This window comes from Mytilus galloprovincialis, chromosome 3, assembly GCF_965363235.1.
Source record: "Mytilus galloprovincialis chromosome 3, xbMytGall1.hap1.1, whole genome shotgun sequence".
In the NCBI taxonomy this organism is placed as follows: Eukaryota; Metazoa; Mollusca; class Bivalvia; order Mytilida; family Mytilidae; genus Mytilus; species Mytilus galloprovincialis.
In genome coordinates, this window is record NC_134840.1 from 51,349,172 (window position 1) to 51,372,453 (window position 23,282).

Here is a 23,282-nt window from a genome sequence, read left to right on the forward strand (position 1 = left end):
AGCGGCTATAATTTTATGCTCACTCAGTCTATCAGAGGCCTTTCAGTGGGGATTGAAATAATCACTTGTTACTCATTTCGATACATAAAATGAAACTTTCTTTTCACAAAACTTTAGAGGAATTTGTTTTAAATATTTGTTATACCATCACTTACAACAGTGTATTTTTAAGAACAATAATAAAATAAATAGGTTAATTCATTGTAAAAAAACTTTTAAGTTGAAAAGGTTAATTCACAAAATATCTCATTGAATAAGAGAACAAATAATTCTACGTTGTGATCATTTAAGAGTAGCCTACCATTTCATCAATGCATATAGATATGGGTTTTGTTTGAGATGAGTTCCGGATAATTATCATTTAATTTGTGTGTTTAATACCATAAATCGATTCGTTCATTCAGATTTTTGACAGTTGTCTTCAAGTCCAACACAATTTCTCACCAATTTTGTATTTATCTTACAAAACTAACATTCTTGATATGTATTCTTTTGTTGAAGAATGAATGTTGCACCTTTGCGAAGCTTTAAAGAAAATACAGTTGCACGCATCACTAACTTTTAATCAACTTTCAAGTAAAGATAACATTTTATTAATTTACAATAGTGATCAATGATTTAATATATAATAGAATCATTTTAAAACACTTTATGAATCCACGTTATTCTCATCCAAATATCACAAGTTCTTAATTTAAAAAAAAGTTGGATCCTTTAAGAAACTAGGACAAGATTAGATCAAATTATTAATGAGTTATTATATTGTTGAAGATATCAACTTCTACAGATGGAATTGTTGAGTAGAAAATTATTTACATAAAAAATATAACTCCTGTCAAAATATACAATATTTACATCATAAAATTTACGATTATAAAAAAAAACATATTTACATGGTATAAACTTGTTCAAAACCAATTAAGTCTTTTTGGTTTCACACAATAGACTGAAATTCATTACTTTCAGAGAGTTCAGATTTGGTGCTTGTGTTTCCCAAACATTTGTACTCATGATCCTCAGACATATCATGTTTCAACAGAAAGTTGTATGGATGTAATTGGTCATCATCTGTTTTATTTGTGGTGACTTCAGCATTTATCGGCATATACTCATGCTCATAAATGTTTGCTTCTTGTATTGGTTGATAAGGATTCAAATATCGATGATTTTCTTTTCGAATACCATTCTGGTCAGCCTTTAAATCTCTGTGATCATTTTTATGTTGTACAAAACTTCTTGGGACTGGCAATCTAGGAGGAATAGACCCTTGGTTTTGATCTGTAATCTGTAGTTCATCAATTGCTTCATAACTGTATATTTCTTGTAATTCTTCTGCTGAATGCTGTATTTCGTCATTTTTCTCTTCAGATACGTTTTGTCCAGAACAATATTTGTTCTGAACACCTTTAAGTAACATTCCAATAAAAAACGCCAATACTATCAACCCAACAGAGGAAGCATAGAATACGACCTTGTCGGCATCTTCTTTTCCTGGAGAAGTAAATAAAACATTTTCAGCAAAATTGATAAGGTGATGTCTGAGTTAACTTTTAAGCAATGTGAAATTAATTTTTGTCTGGAAACAATTCTTACAGATTTGAATTTCATCCTTCATTATTAAAGGAAATCAGAAAGGCTGTCCACATTCATGGAAATCTATTGAATCCATTTGAAAGAATAATTTCAACAGCTATCATTGAACCACATGAGCAGTCAATAAAACTGGCAGCAAATTCTTAGTCAGCATCATATTTTTGGAAGACCAAGCAATATGACGTTGTTTGTAAGGAAACTTATATACATGTAGTTGGTCGATGCCACTGCTGGCGGAGATATATTTTCCCAAGGGTATCACCATCCCAGTAGAAAGCACTTTTGTGTTGATTTGAGATATCATTGATAAGTTCATAATAATAAGTTAACTGTTAACAAAACTTTGAATGTTTTAAATACTAAGGCTAAAAACAGAATGAGGATGTTAAATTTGATGTATGCCTTTTCGTGACATTTGTTGTTTTTATAGTGATTTAAATGATAACACAATGTTGACTGCTGTACCCCTATTTTTTTTACCTTTTTACCTATTGTGTCTGTTTGTTTTGTTCACGCATCGGCAACACTATAATGGAATTTGATGCGACTGTCATACAAGTGAGAGGTTTAGCTAGCTATAAAACCAGGTTCAATCCACCATTTTCTACATTAAAAATGCCTGTTCCAAGTCAGGAATATGACAGTTCTTGTCAACTGGTTTTTGATGCGTTTTGTTATTTGATTTTGCCATGTGATTATAGACTTTCCGAATTGTTTTTCCTCTGAGTTCAATATTTTTGTGATTTTACTTTTTTTCTATCTCAGGAATAGATTACTTTAGCTGTATTTTGCAAAACTTTTAGGGATTTTTGGTCCTCAATGCTCTAGAACTTCTTACTATATTTTGCCTTTTAAACATTTTTTATGAGTCTTTTGTAGACGAACTCGCTTCTGGCGTATATATATTTAACCCTGGTATCTATAATGAGTTTATTTAAGTAAAAAGTAGAAGAAAATAACACTGCCTCGGGCTTCATCTGTAGGGACAACAAAAGAAGGAAAGAAAGTTGTTTGAAATATTTTGGACTGTAAGAATTTGCAGAGCATGTGTACATGGTGTACTCATAGACACATTAAATTTTTTGTTTAATTTTTTTATTTGCATCAACAACCTAAATTCATTCGGAATGAATAATTAGGACTTTTTTCTTCAGTTTCATCCATTGCCTGGCATAGTCCTCGACTGGATCCACCAGGTTTGCTTTTTGAAGTCGTGTGTTCAATTGATTGATTTAGGCTCATGATGTTTCGGGGTTTCGGATATCACATTCCGACGAGAAGTGTTATTGACAATTTTAGGTCACCAGTTTAAACTTGTCCATCCGGATTAATCATGAGCTGCAATCAGGAAATGTAGAATTCTATATGTTAAAAATTAGACCATGCGCAGTTTCTGATAGTCGAACCCAATATTCTTCTTTTTGTCTACGGAGAGGTGTTATAAGATAGATGAGTATTGTTAGTCCTGTGGCATATCTATACTATTAAACGAGAAGACCTCATTTTGTGTGTCGCTTCTCTTTCTTCCACCAGAAATTATTTGTTGCTCATGCTATTACAAATGTTTATTTCATAATGGTCAACCAACTGGTGATGGTATCATCATGCCTCTGTGTCCTATAGGTACCATGCATAATCGCATTTGTCATCCATTCTTATGACTATTCAGTTTTGGTTATTTTGGGAGAAAAACGAAAATTAAGGCGTCCGAATATTGCTTCCGTCATCAAACCGACTTTCATGTCACACATGACTTCCGGTCTTAACATGGAGAACTAATCGTATGATAGATAACAAAAATGAAAAATAAAGAAGCCAATCAGAGCGTTGTCCATATCGTGGTATCTATATCGTAAGAACCACTACTATTATACTTCGGTTTTAACTTACACATAATTTTCATAAGTTCTTGGACGGGGTAAGGACAATTTTGTTTTTGTGTTTTTCTGCATTTAATAATAACGGACTTTGAAAAAAATAGAGGACTTAGAAATATTGTCCTGTCTCCATGTACCTATATGACTTTTGATATCACTAGAGTACTCGAGGAAAGGACAATAATTATTAATAATTAATAAAATAGAGACTCTCCAAATAATATAGCAGTGAAAATAATGGAATTTAACACACACAAAAAAATAACGAACATTGGAAACAAGGGAGAGGACTTAAACTGTTTCCAAGTACCTTTTCTCAAATTCTCCAGATATGAAATCTTTTACTGGCATTCTACCGACACAAAATCCCACAACCTCTAATGCCCACGATTTCGTGGGTCTGTTCTAGTTTATTTGATAATGCAAATTTACATAGAAAGGATTTAAACATTGAAATGCTAGTAAACAAGTCATTTGAATTTCAGTTGATGTTTGATCTATGGCCGCACACACATTCATTAAGTCTTCCTTCCGTTTCATCGACAAATAACAATCCCCAAATTTTAAGGTTACACTCTAAGTCGTAGTCGAGATTTGTAGATTTGCAGTTTAGATCATCGTAGCTTCTGGTAAAGTTATATTTTCTTTTTTAATTTCTAGTGAAAAGTAAAATCACAAAAATACTGAACTCCGTAGAAAATTCAAATGAAAAGTCTATAATCGAATGGCAAAATCAAAAGCTCATTCATATCAAACGAAGGGATAACATTTGTCATATCCCGGACTTTGTACAAGCATTTTTACTTATGTAGAAAACTATGGATTTAACCTGTTTTTATAACTAGCTAAATCTCTCACTTATATGACAGCTGATCAAATTCCACTACATTGACAACGATGTGTAAACAAACCAAACAGAGATAACAGGTAAACATGTCCAAATTAGAGGTTCATCAGTCCACATTATGTTATAATATTTATCACTACAAAAAAATCAAATATGTAACAAAGAATCAAATATGTAACAAAGAAGCCCGAAAAGCATTTAAGCACAAATGAAAGACAAGAATTCAACAATTATCAGATAATACAGTTACAGTACAGGATATATAAATACAGAGCCACGTCATATTTTTCAAAGAAACACAAAAAGGCATATAGACAAAGCACTTTGCAAAAATAAAAGACAAGAATACAAGAATTTACAATAGCACAATATCATAATGATGAGATGTATTAGTACAAAGCCACCCGATATGTATCAAAGAAACAACAAATGGCATGTTGACAAAGCACATTAGTAACCAGATGCTCCGCAGGGTGCAGCTGTATACGACCGCAGAGGTCGAACCCTGAACAGTTGGGGCAAGTATGGACACAACATTTAAGCTTGATACAGCTCTGAATTTGGATTGTGATTAAATAGTTGACACAACATAGGTTTCTGACACAGAATGAATGTGGTCTAAGAAGTTAAACTTAAAAACTTTAAAAAAAAATTAAATTGGACATAATTTTACCTATTATGATACAATATCCAAAATCTAAATACATGGTTAGATTCAGCATATCATAGAACCCCAAGAATTCAATTTTTGATGAAATCAAATAATGTTCAATTTTAGACCCTTTAGACCTCAATGTGGACCAATTTGATAACCGGGCCCAAATATTAAAAATATTACATGGTTAGATTCAACATATTGAAGAACCCCATATATTCAACTTTTGTTGAAATAAACAAAGTTTAATTTAGGACCCTTTGGACCTTAATGTAGCTGCGGTATCGTAGCTTTTAGGTCCTTATGTTATTTTTTGACTTTTTGCGGACCATAGAGCTACGATTTTTCCTATTTCAAAACGTTCGGAATTGCGACCTAGGTTCAGGTCGCACTTATTTCCCAAAAAATTGTTCTTTATAATCCATGCAAAGCTTGTCATTATATCTAGTTCGTTTCGTTAGATATTTTTCTAGGATATGACGTACCTATTTATGTTTGAATATTCATTTCCTTAACACTATTATCTAATTATTTCCATTTGTATATATTCTCCGCCTATTTTAATCGGCCATATAGAATCTCGTGGTGCGAAAACCAAGAAAAATGCTTTTTTGGGCCCTTTTTGGCCCCTAATTCCTAAACTGTTGGGACCAAAACACCCAAAATCAATCCCAACTTAGGGTCATAAACCTTGTGTGTAAATTTTCATAGATTTCTATTTACTTTTACTAAAGTTAGAGTGCGAAAACCAAGGTCTTTGGACGACGACAACGACGAAGATGATGACGACGACGACGACGACGACGACGACGACGACGACGACGACGACGACGACGACGCCAACGTGATACCAATATACGACCAAAAAAATTCAATTTTTGCGGTCGTATAAAAATGAAATAAAATGAAAGGAAATGAAATTGAGAATTATTTAAATAGGGAACATGCCAAAGAGCAGCCGCAGGCCATCAATGAATCTCCAATCCCGCACCAGCAGGTGGTATTCAGTTTGCTTTTTTTTTTTTATATAAAATTAGTAGTCGTTCAGTGAAAATGGACGGCACACTAAACTCCAAAGTTTATAAAAGAACTAAATCTAAAAATAAACATACAAGAGTAAAAAGGTCTGAGGCTCCTAATTTTGACAGGCGCATAAATGACATGCCAGCTCCAGACCTCAATTAGAGGGAAAAGAGGGACGAAAAATGCCAGAGGGGAAGTCGAACTCATAGATTGAAAATAAACTGACAGCGCTATTTTTAAACTGATTGAAAGATTATCTCTTCATTATATGACAATCAAGTACGATCCCACCCGTTAATGGTTATGTATCATACCATGAGAAAATATAAGAGAAGAACATTACCCGTGTCATGCCAACAACTGGTTTAAGAATAAATATGTTTATTTCCGATGCAAAGACCATTTGAGTGAATCAATATTAATACCAAAATATGCAATCCTTAAAACAACAGTATCGTAACTATATCCTTTTCGAATAAGTCTGTTTGAAGGTTTAGATAGCTTTGAGGTGCATGCCGACAATAATATTCATAGAAAAAACACACAATGACGGAGACACGTCAAGTGTATCAAAGAAACACAAAAAGGCATATACTAGTAGACAAAGCACATTTGTAAAAATGATAGACAGTATGCCAAAATTAATAACACAATAAGGAACAATAAGTACAGAGTGAAGTCTAATGGATATAACCCCTAAAAATGCAGACTAAAAAGTAAAAGTAATATGCATAAAGACAAATAAAAGAATAATATAAGACGTTATTAAGACGATTGACAAGTCCTTCAAGACCATCGTGTATTTTTCGTGAAGTTGATACAGAATATTCATCAACAAAGTTATGATACCTTCAGATGAACTTTTAAAAAAAGGACGAGACGTTCTTTGACATATCACTTGTTCGTCAACTTTTTGCTCAGACACTGGGAACGTTTACAGTCTGAGTAGGAGCTACAAAAATGCAAACTTTAATACACTTCAAACTTTTTTGGTGTTGCCAATTGGGGAAATTATTTTTCAAAGTTCAATCTACAATGTATGACGCACATTTTAACTTATAAGAAAATAATTTTCAGTTTTGTTTATTTATAGCCACAAAAATTTACGGTCGGCCTTTCATTTGTTCAATCCTCACACCCCTCGATGTGTTCTACGATAAGAAAAGCCCTAAAATATACGTTATTTATAATATCTATAACATGAATAGTCTTCGCAATTAATGAGTCAAATTAAATATAATAACTGTTTTTTTTTTATATCATTTTGATATTCTTTTATTTCAAATTTTATCAAATTCGTGACATGAAAAATAAAAGATTCAGTGATAAAGATACAATGGATAATCGTAGATTCTTGAAAAAGAAACCAGATCGGTATATCGATAATCAAGATAGTCGTTGCCAAAACAAATTTAAAGTGATACACGATGCTGGAATTTGGATATAAATAAAGGCAAAAGTAGTATACCGCTGTTCAAAACTCGTAAATCCATGGACAAAGGACTTTTCGAATGTTTATTCAGTTCGTGTACGTCCGACGACCCAAATGAACCTATTCAAATGTTGCTAGTAAAGTTCGATGAGGCAGGGAGACCATTTTTGTAATTTTTTAACAGCTATTTTCATAGTTTTATTATCATGGACATCTGTATAAAACACAAACTAAAATGAAACAATGCAAGTAGGAATGGCCAAACATATGGCGAAATTGAACAAAAGGACACTAGACGTTTTAAATATCTAGTTTTGGGCTGGATTTCAGCTTACTTTGTAAAAAATCATACAAGGAGAAACTATACCGACGAGGATATCACTGCCTTGCTGGACTTTTTAATTGACAACATATTTGCTAAATTTTGAGGTTTGGTCTTCCAACAGACTATTTGAATTCCAATGGGTACCAATTGCGCTCCTCTACCCTGCAGATTTGTTTTTATATTCCTATGAAGTAGAATTTACCCAAGGGCTTGTACAGAAAGGAGAAAAGAAATTAGCCCAGTCTTTTAATTTCACCTTTCGGTATATTAATGTGTACTGTCTCTTAATAATAATAGATTCAATGATCACTTACATTTAATATATGCATGTGAACTTGAAATTGAAGATACTACCGACACAGATAAATCTGCTTCATATTTAGACCTTTTTCCTCGAAATGACTACTGATGGTAGATTGAATACCAAAATTTATGACAAACGCGATGATTATAATTTTCATATATATAGATATAGGAAGATGTGGTGTGAGTCCCAATGAGACAACTCTAGTCAACTTTCCATTTATGTGAAGCAACATCCCAGCGGCACCAGCATATGGAGCATATGTGTCTCAATTGATACGTTATTCTAGAGCTAGCTCAAAATACATTGATTTTGTTGAACGAGGAATACTGCTTTCTTAATGGTTGCTAAGGCAGGGCTATGAATCAATCAAATTAAGGTCATCACTCAAGAAATTTTACGGTCGCCATCATGAGCTAATTGGCCATTATGACAAAAGTGAGGCAGACATCATATCTGATATTCTTCATCAGTCATAATAACCATCCATCATTACCGAACTGATCAAAGAAATAACACGACGGGTGCCGTATACGGTGCAGGAAATGCGTACCCTTCCGGAGCACCTGATTTCACTCCCGGTTTTAGTGGAGATCGTGTTGTTTCTTAATTATTATTTATAACTGTTGATGTAAATGTCCTTTGGTTTTGTGAGTCTTTGTTTACTCCTTGGTTTTGATTGTTATTGTCTTGAATCTATACGACAACAAAAATATTCATACCTGTATTTTCATCTGACGGTTTAGTTGTACGGCTTCTGTCTGTAACGGTCACAGTTCTTTCCAATATGTAAACAGTCCCTTTATAATAAATTTAAAACATAATGTCATTTATATTTTCAGTATTTGTAGTTTATAAATCAAAAGTTTTTAGACAATAATAAATGTTGTTGCACTCTTAAGCAAAATTGATCCTCGATCTAAGACAACTAATGATGGCTCTTGAACTGAAGATGAATATATTGTAAATACAATAACTTAAATTCCGTCCTCTATTCTTTGAATGTGACATCAAATTTGACTTATTATCAAGTTTGTACTCATAGGAACAATGCGACGGGATTGACATGCGGAGCACAGCCTGCTTACCAACATGATCATCCTAATTTTTTTGTAAGTATTTTGTTGTCTTTTTTTCCCTGTTGTGTTCTGTGTACTATTCTGTTTTTGGTCGTTTTCATTTTTAGTCAAGACTCTGATAAATTGTCATCGGCTATAAAGTTGATTATCCTGCCTTTTTCTTTTTGAATATAAATATTTATATAATCAATACATTAGTGGTGTCTTTGGTGGTTTCAATCAAAATATCTGCACGAGAAGGAGATTAAACTCGTGAAAATGTATATCCAAATTCTCCAAGCTAGGTCAAATTAATGGACCATAGATTTGAATCACTTAGGGTATAGGAGCTACATTGACAAACGTCCCGTTCCAAAATTTCCGATGGCACTTACAAAGTAACAAAAAAAACTTTGACTGAAATGTTTGAAAGTTATGATATGTCATAATCGACGATTTAATAAAAATCTTTAGATTATATCTTTGTCTTGATAAAGGTTAGCGCTAACTAGCGACATTGTATTTAGATTAAGAAAGTGACTTTGCAAATGAGAAGGCGAAATACATTAAAGAGGACATTCAAACTCCCCTGTCGAGAATGAACTGACACCGCCATAGCTATGAGAGAAAAACAGCGGACAAACAACATCATACAACATAGTAGACTAAAGACTGAGCAACGTACATTTTACTAGCTCAAGCGAGAAAATCGATCTCGTTGAGATGATCGACGATAATCTATAAATATTGGGGAACTTACCAGATGATGACACATTACTCTGGGGTAATGTATGTGCTATATCAACTTCTTCTGCAATATATATATATACATTATTTTAAGTCAAAACGATAAATGGGAGCTTCATTTAACAGTTGTATAACATTTTCCTGGTTATTTGAAACTGTTATGACTTGTTCTCAAAAAAATAATATGAACGATTGATGATAATTTTTTTATTGTATTTTGTTTTATCACTGTTTGAAATATACAGCATGCGAAGCAAGAGCAATAATTCACTAGTAGAGGCACGATTTTCATTTCCATTTACTATTTATTACAAATTTGATGTGTAACCATTTTGGGCTTTCTTTTTGGATTACGATATCATATGTAACGCATGTGGCTTTATGAAGAAGTTTGCTTAAACAATATAGTATCTGACGTATTCAAATGGTCAAGTCACATGATATTTGTAAACAAAGCAAAACAGAGACGGCAAATTAATGAACTTCCCGAATCTTGACCAGTTCATTTTAATAATTCGAAAGATAAGGATGAAACATTTTTAAAATTTGTTGTTGGAACGCTCAAATTCTACCAAGAAATCATATGATAAAGCCGCTTGTGTTTTTTTTTTTTAGAATATAGAATTAAGGAATAGAAAATTTAGGAGAAACACACATATATAAAGATTACGAAATTACGATAAATAGTGTGCTACATTGTAAAATAAAAAAATACTAGATCAATTAATTGCCATCTAACTAAACCACACACATATATAAAAGAAGATGTGGTATTATTGCCAATGAGACAACTCTCAACAAAAGACCAAAATGACACAGAATTTAACAGCTACAGGTCACCAAGGCCGTACGCCTTCAACAATGAGCAAAGCCCATACCGCACTGTCAGCTATAAAAGGCCCCGAAATGACAATGTAAAACAATTCAAACGAGAAAACTAACGGCCTTATTTATATACAAAAAATAAACGAAAAACAAATATGTAACACATTAACAAACGACAACCACTGAATTACAAGCTCCTGACTAGGGACTGACACATACATACATAATGTGACGGGATCCCAACCCACCCTTAACCTGGAACAGTAAAACACAATAAACGAACTATAAAAATCAGTTGATAAAGGCTGAATTCATCAGATGGACAAAAATGCAAGTGGACTTGGCCAGGTACTTGTACATCCGAACAACAAAAAGACACCAGGAACAGATCTGAGAGTACTTTCAGGTAACTGACAGCTAGTTCAAAGCCACTAACAACTAATAGAAAATCATGCATCTAAGACATACACTATTACTTCAAGCATTATTGTGACAGGTTTTGTATTTCTATTTTAAAAATTTGTGATTATTGCTTTGCTCAACTACAAGCATTTTATTCAAGTAATCAACCATGTTTCACTAATTTCAATGACATTTTTGAAAACTTATTTTTATATGTACTGGTAATTAATAATTAACTTTGCGTATTTTAATTGCTACCCAATTACCTGCTTACATTTTTGTAGCTGTAGAAATTTATCCTAGTATATTTTAAATGTCAGAATTTGACAATGTAACAATAATTGTGTATTAAGACAGGATAAATCAAACTTCATTAACTTTTTGTACAAAATCTTAGTTATATATAAAAGATTATTTAAAGAAACTCATAGCTATTTCCCGGTCAACATACAGCTATAAATGTTAAGTTACTATGATTTCTTACTATTTTATTATTAGAACCAAGCCTGTAGATTTACAAAAGAGAACATATATTTCCAAAATTGTTGATAGAATATATAAAAAAAGATGTGGTATGATTGCCAATGAGACAACTCTTTATAGGAGACCAAAATGACACAGAAATTAACAAATATAGGTCACCATACGGCCTTTAACAATGAGCAAAGCCCATACCGCAAAGTCTGCTACAAAAGACCCCGAAATGAAAAACAATTCAAACGAGAAAACTAACGGCCTTATTTATGTACAAAAAAAAAAAATGAACGAAAAACAAATATGTACATAAATCGAATAAAGATTGAAAGCAGGAAACTATTTTTTTTCTACACACAAGTGTTTAGTCGGGTGCCGCATGTGGAGCAGAATCTGCTTACCATTCCGGAGCACCTGAGATCAGCCCTAGTTTTTTGGTGGGGTTCGTGTTGTTTATTCTTTAGTTTTCTATGTTGTACGTGTCATGTGTGCTGTTGTTTGTTTGTCTTTTTCATTTTTATCCATGACGTTGTCAGTTTGTTTTCGAGTTTGATTGTCCCTTTGGTATCTTTCGTCCCTCTTTTATATCTAAATACGAAGTCAGCTCACTTTGATTGTGAATTTCTAGTGCATTTTAGTGTAATTATATCGTATGCATTATTTGAAGCGGACAAGGAAACGAATTTAATATTCGTACACCATTATACATTTTGAACATAAATTAATTTCCATGTGAATGGGTTTGTTTTTGTCATGTTTTACTACTGTCTGATTCTTTTTCAGTGTGGCATCTATATTACAATGATCAAAGTTTTCATTGAAACACATGAGCTTATATTCCCTGGTTTATTCCTTACAGATTTTCTATTATATTTGTGTACCTACCAGATACTGTCACATTACTCTGAGGCAATGTATGTGTAATATCAACTTCTTCTGAAATATATATATATACATTATTTTAAGTGAAAACGATAAATGTGAGCTTCATTTAACAATTGTATAACATTTTCCTGGTTATTCGGAACTGTTATGACGTGTTCTCAACCAATAATATAAACGATTGATGATACTTTTTTTTATTGTATTTTGTTTTATCACTGTTTGAAATATACAGCATGCGAACCGTAAAACAGATGAAGTTGAAACGGGTATTTTTAGCTACATCTAGCGGTTGTGTAATATTTTCCTGCTTACTAATATTCGGAATGACGTATGCTTCTTTTCCACACAGATTATGACAAAATGTGACTTTACAATCGTGTTTTTTTTTAATTTTTTGAGAATTCAATACAACATAATTTGTGTTTTTTTTTTTATTCGGCCTCAATGAGGAGTCAATAACATGCTGTTCACGAGCCATATCATTTAAAGCTTCCTAGGATATGTCCTAAAATGTGTCTTAGGATGTTAATTTGGATGGACTTAGTACGTTCTCCAGACATGTCTCATAATGTGAAGCGAAGCTATCTTTGAACAAACCTAATTATCACTGTACAAGGACCGTCTTTACAAATTTAATATAATAATGGAATTATTATTAGAATTTCTTAAATATATTTTGATAAAGTACACATATATAGAAGACCAGAATTTAAATGTTTTTCACATCCAATAATTGTTGTACCATTTGATCAGGTGCAATAAAGAATGTTGCTCATTATTATAGAATTATTAAGCTTCATTAAAGCAGGGTAGCACGAACTATTTGAAATGAGCGTAATTAAATGAATGATCTAATCGTGATAAATTGCAATTACAATCTAATTCCAAAATGAAAACGGAACGTCGAAACAATTTGATAATACTAGTGTTCACATGTTTACAAGAAAGTGGAATTTGTTTTTAACGTCAAAAGGGGGGTCACGATCACCATTTATTAAATATTTATTTCCTATGATTTGGGCATGTGGTGCCTGATTCCATGGTATGTACTGCATTATTTTCTTCATCAAAATTGACCTTTTCTAAACGGTCCAAATTTGGTACAATTTCCAATAAAGATATCGAAATCCTCATCTGTTGATATCTCTGTATACAATTAAAAGCCCTTTTACTTTTTGAAACGCAATGAATGCATATTCTGAATAACCTAAGTTAAAGACAGAAAATAGTCATTGCTTTTCAATGAAATGTAAAGTTTTCTGAACTTAAACGGACTTCCATACAATGTTAAAATCTTTTTATACGATTTATTCGCTGTTCAAACACGTTCATATTGTAAAACAATATGAACAAGAACTTTGTATAATCAGCCGTGAGAAAAAACACTTGAATTAAGCTTACACAAGGCAAAAAAAAAGATAAGAAAACTGTAAGAAAAAATAAGATGTAAAAATAAAACCAGCCAAAATCATGAGCAAATAAAACACTTTCAAAAGTCTACTCGAAATTAAAAGTTAAGCAACACGAACACTTAACAGTCAATTTGAATTCATTATCGGGACCTGGAAATAGGAAGAAAGTCCGGGTCCACGACATGTCGCCCAAGACAAAATCTGTCGAGATAAAGTCGGTGTTTGGCTTTATACAACTAGAAATTGAAAATGTAATTGTTGTAAGAATAACTAAGTGAACATTTTCAGTAGATGTTATCTTTCTAAGTTTGAGTTGTAACTAAAATAAGTGTTCTGTAGTGACAATATTTGAATCGTACATTTCAGTACATTATTTTCAATTCTGAGCTTAAAGTATAAAGATTAAAGTTAATATACAATCACATTAGTTTATAATTCCGTGGTTATTCTTTCTAAACTTACTCATATATTTTTGTTATTATGTTTGTGTACCTACCAATTAATGACTTAGTACTCTGAGGCAAAGTATGTCCTATATCAAAATCTTCTGAAATAGATTCATACATCGTTTACATCGTTATGAATGTAATTGTGAGCTGCATTTAGCCGTTGTGTAATATTACTCTGGTTATTCAGAACAACTTTTGTTTGTTCTCATTTCAGTTTTATATGACGGAATTGTTATTACTTTATATGCTTTAGAATGGGATAAAAAAAGGCTTTTTAACTTTTTGTTTTCGAGCGACACGGACGAGCCTTTTAAAGATTGAATTCTGGTTATTAAGATAATAAGCTAAAAAGCAAACATATGTTGTTACGCATTTGATATACACGAACGATTGTTTAAACCAATGTTCATATCCGAATTTGTGTAAACCTTAAATTGCTGCCAAGTATGAGGTCATGTAAAATGCACCGATAAATAAATTATAGAAAGAGATAAAATTGAGAATGGAAATGGGGAATGTGTCAAAGAGACAACAACCCGCCCAAATAAAAAACAACAGCAGAGGGTCACCAACAGGTCTTCAATGTAGCGAGAAATTCCCGCACCCGGAGGCGTCCTTCAGCTGGCCCCTAAACAAATATATACTAGTCCAGTGATAATGAACGCCATACTAATTTCCAAATTGTACACAAGAAACTAAAATTAAAATAATACAAGACTAACAAAGGCCAGAGGCTCCTGACTTGGGACAGGCGCAAAAATGCGGCGGGGTTAAACATGTTTGTGAGATCTCAACCCTCCCCCTATACCTCTAACCAATGTAGTAAAGTAAACGCATAACAATACGCACATTAAAATTCAGGTCAAGAGAAATCCGAGTCTGATGTCAGAAGATGTAACCAAAGAAAATAAACAAAATGACAATAATACATGAATAACAACAGACTACTAGCAGTTAACTGACATGCCAGCTCCAGACTTCAACTAAACTGACTGAAAGATTATGATTTCATCATATGAACATCAGGCACAATCCTTCCCGTTAGGGGTTTAGTATCATACCATCATAACATATATGAGAAGAACATAACCCGTGTCATGCCAACAACTGTTTTTAGAATAAATGTGTTTAGTTCCGATGCAACAGTATCGTAATTATATCCCTTCTTAATAAGTCTATTCAAAGGTTTTGTAAGTTTCTGAGGTGAATACTGACACCTTTGTGCTTTATAAAGAATATTACCATAAAAAATGGATGTGAAATACCTTAACGTATTAGAAGTCTGCATGTTGAGCTATATTTACGAATGATGTCTTTATACCGATGATAAAATTTAGTAAATGTTTTGACTAGTTTGTGATATCGAAAACCCTGGTGTAATAATTTTTCAGTAATACATAAATTTCTCTCGTTAAAATCTAAAACATTGTTACATACACGAGCGAATCGTACAAGTTGAGATATATAAACACCGTAAGATGGTGACAAGGGAACGTCACCATCTAAAAACGGATAATTAACGATAGGAAATGAAAAATCATCCCTTTTATCATAAATTTTAGTATTCAGCTTTTCATTAGTAATATAGATCGAGAAAAGGGCAGTGGTCATTGTTAGTATTAGCTTTATTTAAAGTAAGTTCAACAGGATAAATTTCATTAATATACATACTGAAGTCGTCATTATTGAGAGCCAAAATATCATCCAAATATCTAAAAGTATTATTAAATTTGTTTATCAGATGTTGTTTCGATGGGTCTTTGCTTATTTTTGTCATAAATTGTAAATCATAACAATACAAAAACAGGTCCGCAATAAGTGGTGTACAGTTAGTCCCCATTGGAATTCCGATAATCTGACGATATACGGAATCCCCAAAGCGAACAAAAATGTTATCTAGTAAAAATTCAAGGGCATATATAGTATCAAAGCATGTCCAATTAACATAGTTTTTTTTTGTTTATTGCTACTAAAAAATGACCTAAAAGAGTTTGAACATATATATTCACATTCTGATTTTTTGAATGCCCATTTAATTAGGTGTGTGAATTTTTTCTTTATGAGAATGTGAGGCAATGTGGTATACAGGGTAGAAAAATCAAAACTGTGAACAGATTCAAAATCACGAATATAAGCATGCAATTTATCAAGTACTTCCAACGAGTTCTTGACACTCCAAAAGTAATTTATTCCACTATTTTCGAAGGCCTTATTTGAACAATTTATTATCAGGTTTTTAATTGTACCAAGTGTGCTGGTAAGAAGAATAGACAATTTAGTAGTTGAATAATGGCTTGAAGACGAAATAAATCTATATTTGTAAGGGGTTTTGTGTAGCTTCGGAAGCCAATACATAGTTGGGACTTTCATTGTATTTGGCTCTGCTTGTAAAGCGGTGCCTAAAAGTTTATGTTTGTTACAGATTTCGTTTTCTGAAAATGGAGTAAGTTGGAATGTTGGTGAATTGGTGAACCTTTTTCACTCTTATTATTGTTGTTATCGGATAGCAGCAATAAAACTGCACTATGAAATTTAAGCTTCAAATATTGACAACATATGCCATAAAAAACAATGAGGCTTTTCAAATATTTTGCTATCGAGTTCGAATCTGAGTTCACATTTTTTTTTATTTACTCTAATTTAAGAGATAATTTAAATTTCCACTTGACACACATAACAACGACACTGTGATATAAAACGGCAATAATTGTTCAGATTTACGCTCAGATCCTTAACACTCTGTTGTCATACATTAATTTTTTCCGAGTTTCATACAAATCTGCATGCCTCGGTCAACACTTTAACATCCAAATAAAAAAAACAGGCATTCGATTCTTAATATTTTATTAAGCGTAGATATCATTTTTTATAGAAAGAGATATCATCTCTTTTGTCGGAATCACATCAGTTTCTGGTGTAAATTTGAAATATCCATATATAGCAAATCCTTCTTGAAAAGGTCACTTACTGTAAATATTTACTTTATTTGAAGTGAGTAGCTGTGGACAAATTTCGGCATATAGAATTCTTGATTATTAAAGTGTTGTTGAATTTATCAATTAAATAAAATTTAGACGAGTTTGGTAATAAAACTGTGATTCACAACAGTCCAGAAACAAGTCTGCTATAAATGCCCATACGAATACCTACAGGTTGTCGATAAACTTTATTGCCGAAACGTTCATAAAGGTGGTGAAGGTAAAACAAATTTATAGAAGTAACCATCTCATCACACCTCCAGTTAGTATATCTAGCATATTTACCTTTCTCGTTTGAGAAAAAAGGCTGAATTTAAGTTGCAGCAAATTTTAAATGAGATTTATATGACGACCGTTAAATTAAAAAGGACAAGTTTTGACAAGATTGTGTTGAAGTGTAGTGTTAAAAGGGGAAAGTCTAAACTGTCAACCGAATCAAAAGTACCACCAAAAGTACGTAATTTATCTATAACATTCAAAGAATTGTTAATTCCACAAATTTTATATGTTTTATTACAAAAATTAACGATCAGTTCTTTGGTTACATTTAAGAAGCACTGAAATTCAAGTAACAGATCAATTATATAGGCCGAGATGAAAAAAATTATGTCGGAGTTTTTTTGTAGTTTAGGTAACTAATTCATAGTGGGAACCTGCAAAGAGGCTATAAGCAAAGCGATAGTTGTGACATGATATCTAACTATATATGGCTCTTTGTGGAGTGTACGGTCTTGACTGTTGTTAAATGTATACTTTCATTTTCACGGACTTCAGTGTAGTATTAACGTCATGAATCAACAGCTTTGATTGCCTGATGACACTTCTAAATTTGTTGAAAGGAAAATAGTGGGTAAAACCTCGTTTCATAGTAGATGAGTCTATTACTTTATAATATATGATAACAGTGGTGTATAGTCTCGTGATATTAACACAACTGCGCGAGCATGTATCACAATCAAAATATATCAATGGTGAAAAATTCGAACAGACAAATAAATCTAACAACGATTTAAAACACTGAAGCAATTCCTTGAACACACAAATGTACAGTAATTTGAAATACTTTAATCTGCACACTGGATGAGTGACTCATATGTTATTTTTATCAACGGTTCGAAATAAAAAAAAACTCATTACAGATCCCAGGATTAAATTTTGAATTTACGCCAGACGCGCGTTTCGTCTTCATAAGACTTATCAGTGACGCTCGAATTAAAAAAATTAAAAAGGCCAAAATAAAGTACGAAGTTTAAGAGCACTGAGTACCAAAATTCCTTAAAGTTTTGCCAAATACAGCTCATTTAAGGTAATCTATTCCTGAGGTAGGAAAGCCTTAGTATTTTCGAAAATTCTTTTTTTTTTGGAAATAGTTAACAGTCTATGTTAGAAGCGTATCGATAAAAAAATTTCTTATATCACATAGCGATATTGTCTAATATCAATTGTAAATATGCAGACATTCCATACGGAAAATGTTGTTTATGGCAACAACAAATTAAGATAATACTAACTTTAAAACTTATTGTTCAAATATAAACAACAATTGAACCTAAATATACATTCAAAAGTTAGTTAGAAGCTAAAGTTTATGTCCGTGTTAAATTTTGAGTGCTGTGTTTTTCTTATATACACAAATAAACAAATGCTATTAGTTCTTATATCAATGAGATACTTTTAAAATATCATAGCGGTGTTTTTATTATATCAATATCAGTATTAATATTAGACTGTTGTACCCATATTTTTACAATTTTACCTATTATGTCTGTTTTGTTCACGCATCATTGTAAATATGACAGAATTTGATGAGACTGTCATACACGTGAGAGGTTAAGCGCTATAAAACCAAGTTCAATCCACCATTTTCATTATTTGAAAAGGCAAGTACTGAAATATGTTGTTATCCATTCGTTTGGTGTGTTTTATCATTTGATTTTACCATTTGATAAGGGACTTTCTGTTTTACATTTTCCTCGGAATTCAGTATTTTTGTGATTTTAATTCTTAGTAGTATTGTATGTGAATAAGCAGTTTTAAGACCATTGCTTAAATTCACATTGTTTTTGGTAACATCTTACAAATTTCTCAATTAGTTTTGGAATCAAAACTAATCAAGTAAGGGTTTAATAAACAATGACGTAATCAAATAGCTAAGTATCAAAATAATTGTTCAAATATATAACATTTAGCAAATTACATAATGAACGCACCGAAATAATATATATCCGATATGCTCGCAACGCACGTATGGAAGACTTTCTTTATTGATAACAATGAAACTAACTTCTGACAAAGATGAATCATACCGTCCTCGTTCAGATTGATTCGACAAAATCTGACCTGTACTTTTGAATCTCCTTTTTTACACAAATTAGACCTTTGGTTTTCCTGTTTGAATGGTTTGACACTAGTAATGTTTTTGTTCCTATATAGTGTGGTGTTCGCTGTGAGCCAGGTCTCCGTGTTTAAGGCCCTACTTTGATCTATAATGGTTTACGTTAAACAAATATTACTTTGATGGAAAGTTGTCTCATTCGAACTCATGTACCATCTTCTTATATCTATAAATCTTTATAATTTCCCCTTATAAATAATTGCTTTCCAGTCCTCAAACTGAACGATCTAAATTTATAAATATAGAAAAGATATATAAACATTTCTAACGTCAAATGGCATTTACATTTTATTCATTTGTGTTCTAAACAATTTTTTTAGTACTCATTGAATAAATGAATTTATAACAAGCGATACAGATTGTTATTTTGCACTAAGAAATGTTTGCGTATTTATACAATCTGTTATGTAGTCAAAAACGAAAGTCAAATCGTTGATATTCAAGAAGAACTGTTTTCCTTCTCAAGACAACGTAAAACAATTCAAACTAACGACATTATCTATATATAAAAAAATGAAGGAAAAACAAATATGTAATACATAAACAAACGACAACAACTCAATTACAGACTCCTAACTTGGGACAGGGACATACATAAACAATGTGGCGGGGTACGGTTAAACATGTTAGTTAGTCGGTTAAACCATGTGAGTGAAAACAATAGACTAAACAGTTTGTTAAAACTTTCAACTATCAATAGGGTCAAGCAACATTTTTGAAAAGATAAGTTCATGTAAGCGTTAATTTTGCTACGGTTACGAAATTTTAGTAATATTGATCCTAAAAAAATAAACCGGTCAGGATCTAAGTTTGTGAATTATGTTTGCAGTTTTCTTGACATGCAATGTGACGTATCATTGTATTCATTTTATATTAGAAAACTATAGCAGTTATATTAGAAAAGTATCGCATTCATAAATTTTTTATATTAAAAAATCATCTCTATGATATAAGACAAATATCGCATTGATATAATAAAATATAGCAGTATCTTTGACTAATAGGTGATTTTGGCTTAACAAACAATTGAATTAATCTCAATTGCATTCCACTGAATTTGCTACATGATATTTATAGAATGTGTTCATCTACAAATGATTAATCGTGTTTTTATGTTTCATTTATTCAACAATTCAGTTTTCTCGTTTAAATACACCTTGCTTGTTATTACATAAAATAATTCATGGAAATTACACACCAGACGTATGTCGTGTTAAATGTCACCCTGTTTTAAGAAAAAAGTCATTACTTTATACCGCGAAATCTGCTTTTCTTCGTACAAATTCTAACATTCGTCTGCAATTTCCCACAATGCAACTCGTTAATATAAGACAACATCGCTCGTTGATATAAGTTTTTATCAAGTCGCTTCTCCCATAGACTGGTTAATAAATAAATATGACTATATCAATGATAATTCATGTCAGTGCTGACTATGAAATGTTTTATTGGCCCGTTCTTACTTTTTGCCCAATTTTCATGTGTCTCAACTGGAAGCATGGTTCACACTTTACATACATTGTTTTGCATGAATGACTAAAATAAGCTGAACTTGTATCATCATAACTTTCTATATATTTCACATTTCATTTAATCAATTAGCAGTTTAGTCACGATTCAAGTTATGGCCAGTCTATTAAAAGTGTTTAAAAGAGGGACGAAAGATACCAAAGGGACAGTCAAACTCATAAATCGAAAATAAACTGACAACGCCATGGCTAAAAATGAAAAAGAGAAACAGACAAACAATAGTACACACGACACAACATAGAAAACTAAACAATAAGCAACGCGAACCCCATCAAAAACTAGAGGTGATATCAGGTGCTCCGGAAGGGAAAGCAGATCCGGTGGCCCCGTCGTATTACTTATGTGATAACAATTCCGGTAAATAGACTAATTCGGTAGGTCAAATTCATGAAAGGGAAGGGGATTGTAGTTACGACGTTAGGAACATATCCAATATTATTTGTGAAACGGTTATACAATAACGGTCAACCAACTCGTGATGGCGTCCGTAAAAATAAGGCAACCTCCTTGTGTATCAATTTATCTATGATGCTAGGCGATGTTTTTGTGTATAACCAGAGTCACAAAACATTATTGAAGACCCATTGGTGGCCTTCAGCTGTTATCTGCTCTGTGGTCGTGTTGTTGTTGCTTTAACACATTCCCCATTTCCTTTCTCAATTTTATTAACACTTTAAAAAAATGAAAAAAATATAAACCAACACGAATCCGAAAAATCTCAGTTTGAATTGATGATCAGGACCTCATAATGCTTAGATACTTTGGTTCACGCCATTTCGCCCTTGACAAACTATGCCAACCTGAAGTTGTTGTTAGATGTCATACAACAATAGATCGGTAAATGTAATTTGTCTCAGATTATCAAATGGGTTAGTATCACTAATGCGCTTTAAATTGAGGAACACAAAAGTTGTGTGTAAACAAAAAATCTCTGTGTTGTGATTTTGAACATATTTGTATTTTTAACAAGCTTAACCATTTGTGTTGATTTGGAAAGAAGAGGACCATAAAATAAAAGTTTAAAGAATATGGAGTTATCAAATGTATTGAAAGTATTAAATTTTCAAAGAATTTATTGTGTGCAAAAGGGATTTTTTACCACGAATAGCCGCATCACAGGGATTTCCGGGGTTTGCTAATTTTCGGGAAAATGAATCTCACTTCCAACCTCGCGTAAATTTAACCACATATGTGAAAATGTCTCAGCTTCGAAACGAGCCTTTATACATACGATATTGACTGAGCTACAGAAAACGTTACCATTACCGCCTAAGGAGAAACAGTTGCACATACTGTAGTGTCCCAAATCCCAAAATGATCAGTATATGTCATTGTTTAATGTGAAATGTCAATAAAATAAGTGTACCGTACTTGCATGGTTTGAGTGAAACATTTTAATTGTATTTATTGAACGTTATAAGCTAAAGTACAATGATCAAAATTACAACAGAAACACGTGAGTTAGTACTCCATGGATAATTCCTCACAGACTATATCGTACCAAATTTTCTGTTATATTGGTGTACTTACCAGTTACTGACACCTTACTCTGAGTCAAAGTATGTGCATTAGCAACTTCTGAAATATATCAGTACATCATTTAAAGTTAGAACAGTTTTTGTGAACTGGATTTTTTTCGTAATATTATAGTTTCCTTATTATTCGCAACGTCTTTTGTTTGGCCTCCACACATATTATTACGGAACTTATTTATCGTCTCTTCATTTAAACGAAACGCCTAAAATAATCAGATGACATTTTGGATGGTATATTGCTGCTATTTACAACTATTGGGTCGATGCCACTGCTGGTGGAGATTTATTTCTCCGAGGGTATCACCAGCCCAGTAGTCAGCACTTTTTGTGCGGACACGAATTATCATTGATATGGTTATATTTATAAGTTAACTGTTTACAAAATTTTGAATTTTTGAAATACTAAGGGTTTTCTACCTCAGGCATATAATACTTTAGCTGGATTTGGCAAATCTTTTAGGAATTTTGGTCCTCAATGCTTTTCATCTTCGTACTATATTTGGCCTTTTTAACTTTTTTGGTTTCGAGCGTCACTG

General features: G+C 32.3%; 1 protein-coding gene across 1 annotated transcript; it reads right to left on the bottom strand.

The window, feature by feature from the left end:
* Positions 1-549: 549 nt before the first annotated feature.
* Positions 550-22,789, bottom strand: LOC143066469 (uncharacterized). Its single transcript, XM_076239386.1, has 6 exons — positions 22,742-22,789; positions 14,356-14,406; positions 12,448-12,498; positions 9,875-9,925; positions 8,779-8,856; positions 550-1,491 (listed from the first exon to the last, which is right to left on the bottom strand). Exon 6 carries the CDS (start codon positions 1,415-1,417, stop codon positions 935-937), a length of 483 nt encoding a protein of 160 aa, XP_076095501.1. The 5' UTR covers positions 1,418-1,491; positions 8,779-8,856; positions 9,875-9,925; positions 12,448-12,498; positions 14,356-14,406; positions 22,742-22,789; the 3' UTR covers positions 550-934.
* Positions 22,790-23,282: the final 493 nt, after the last annotated feature.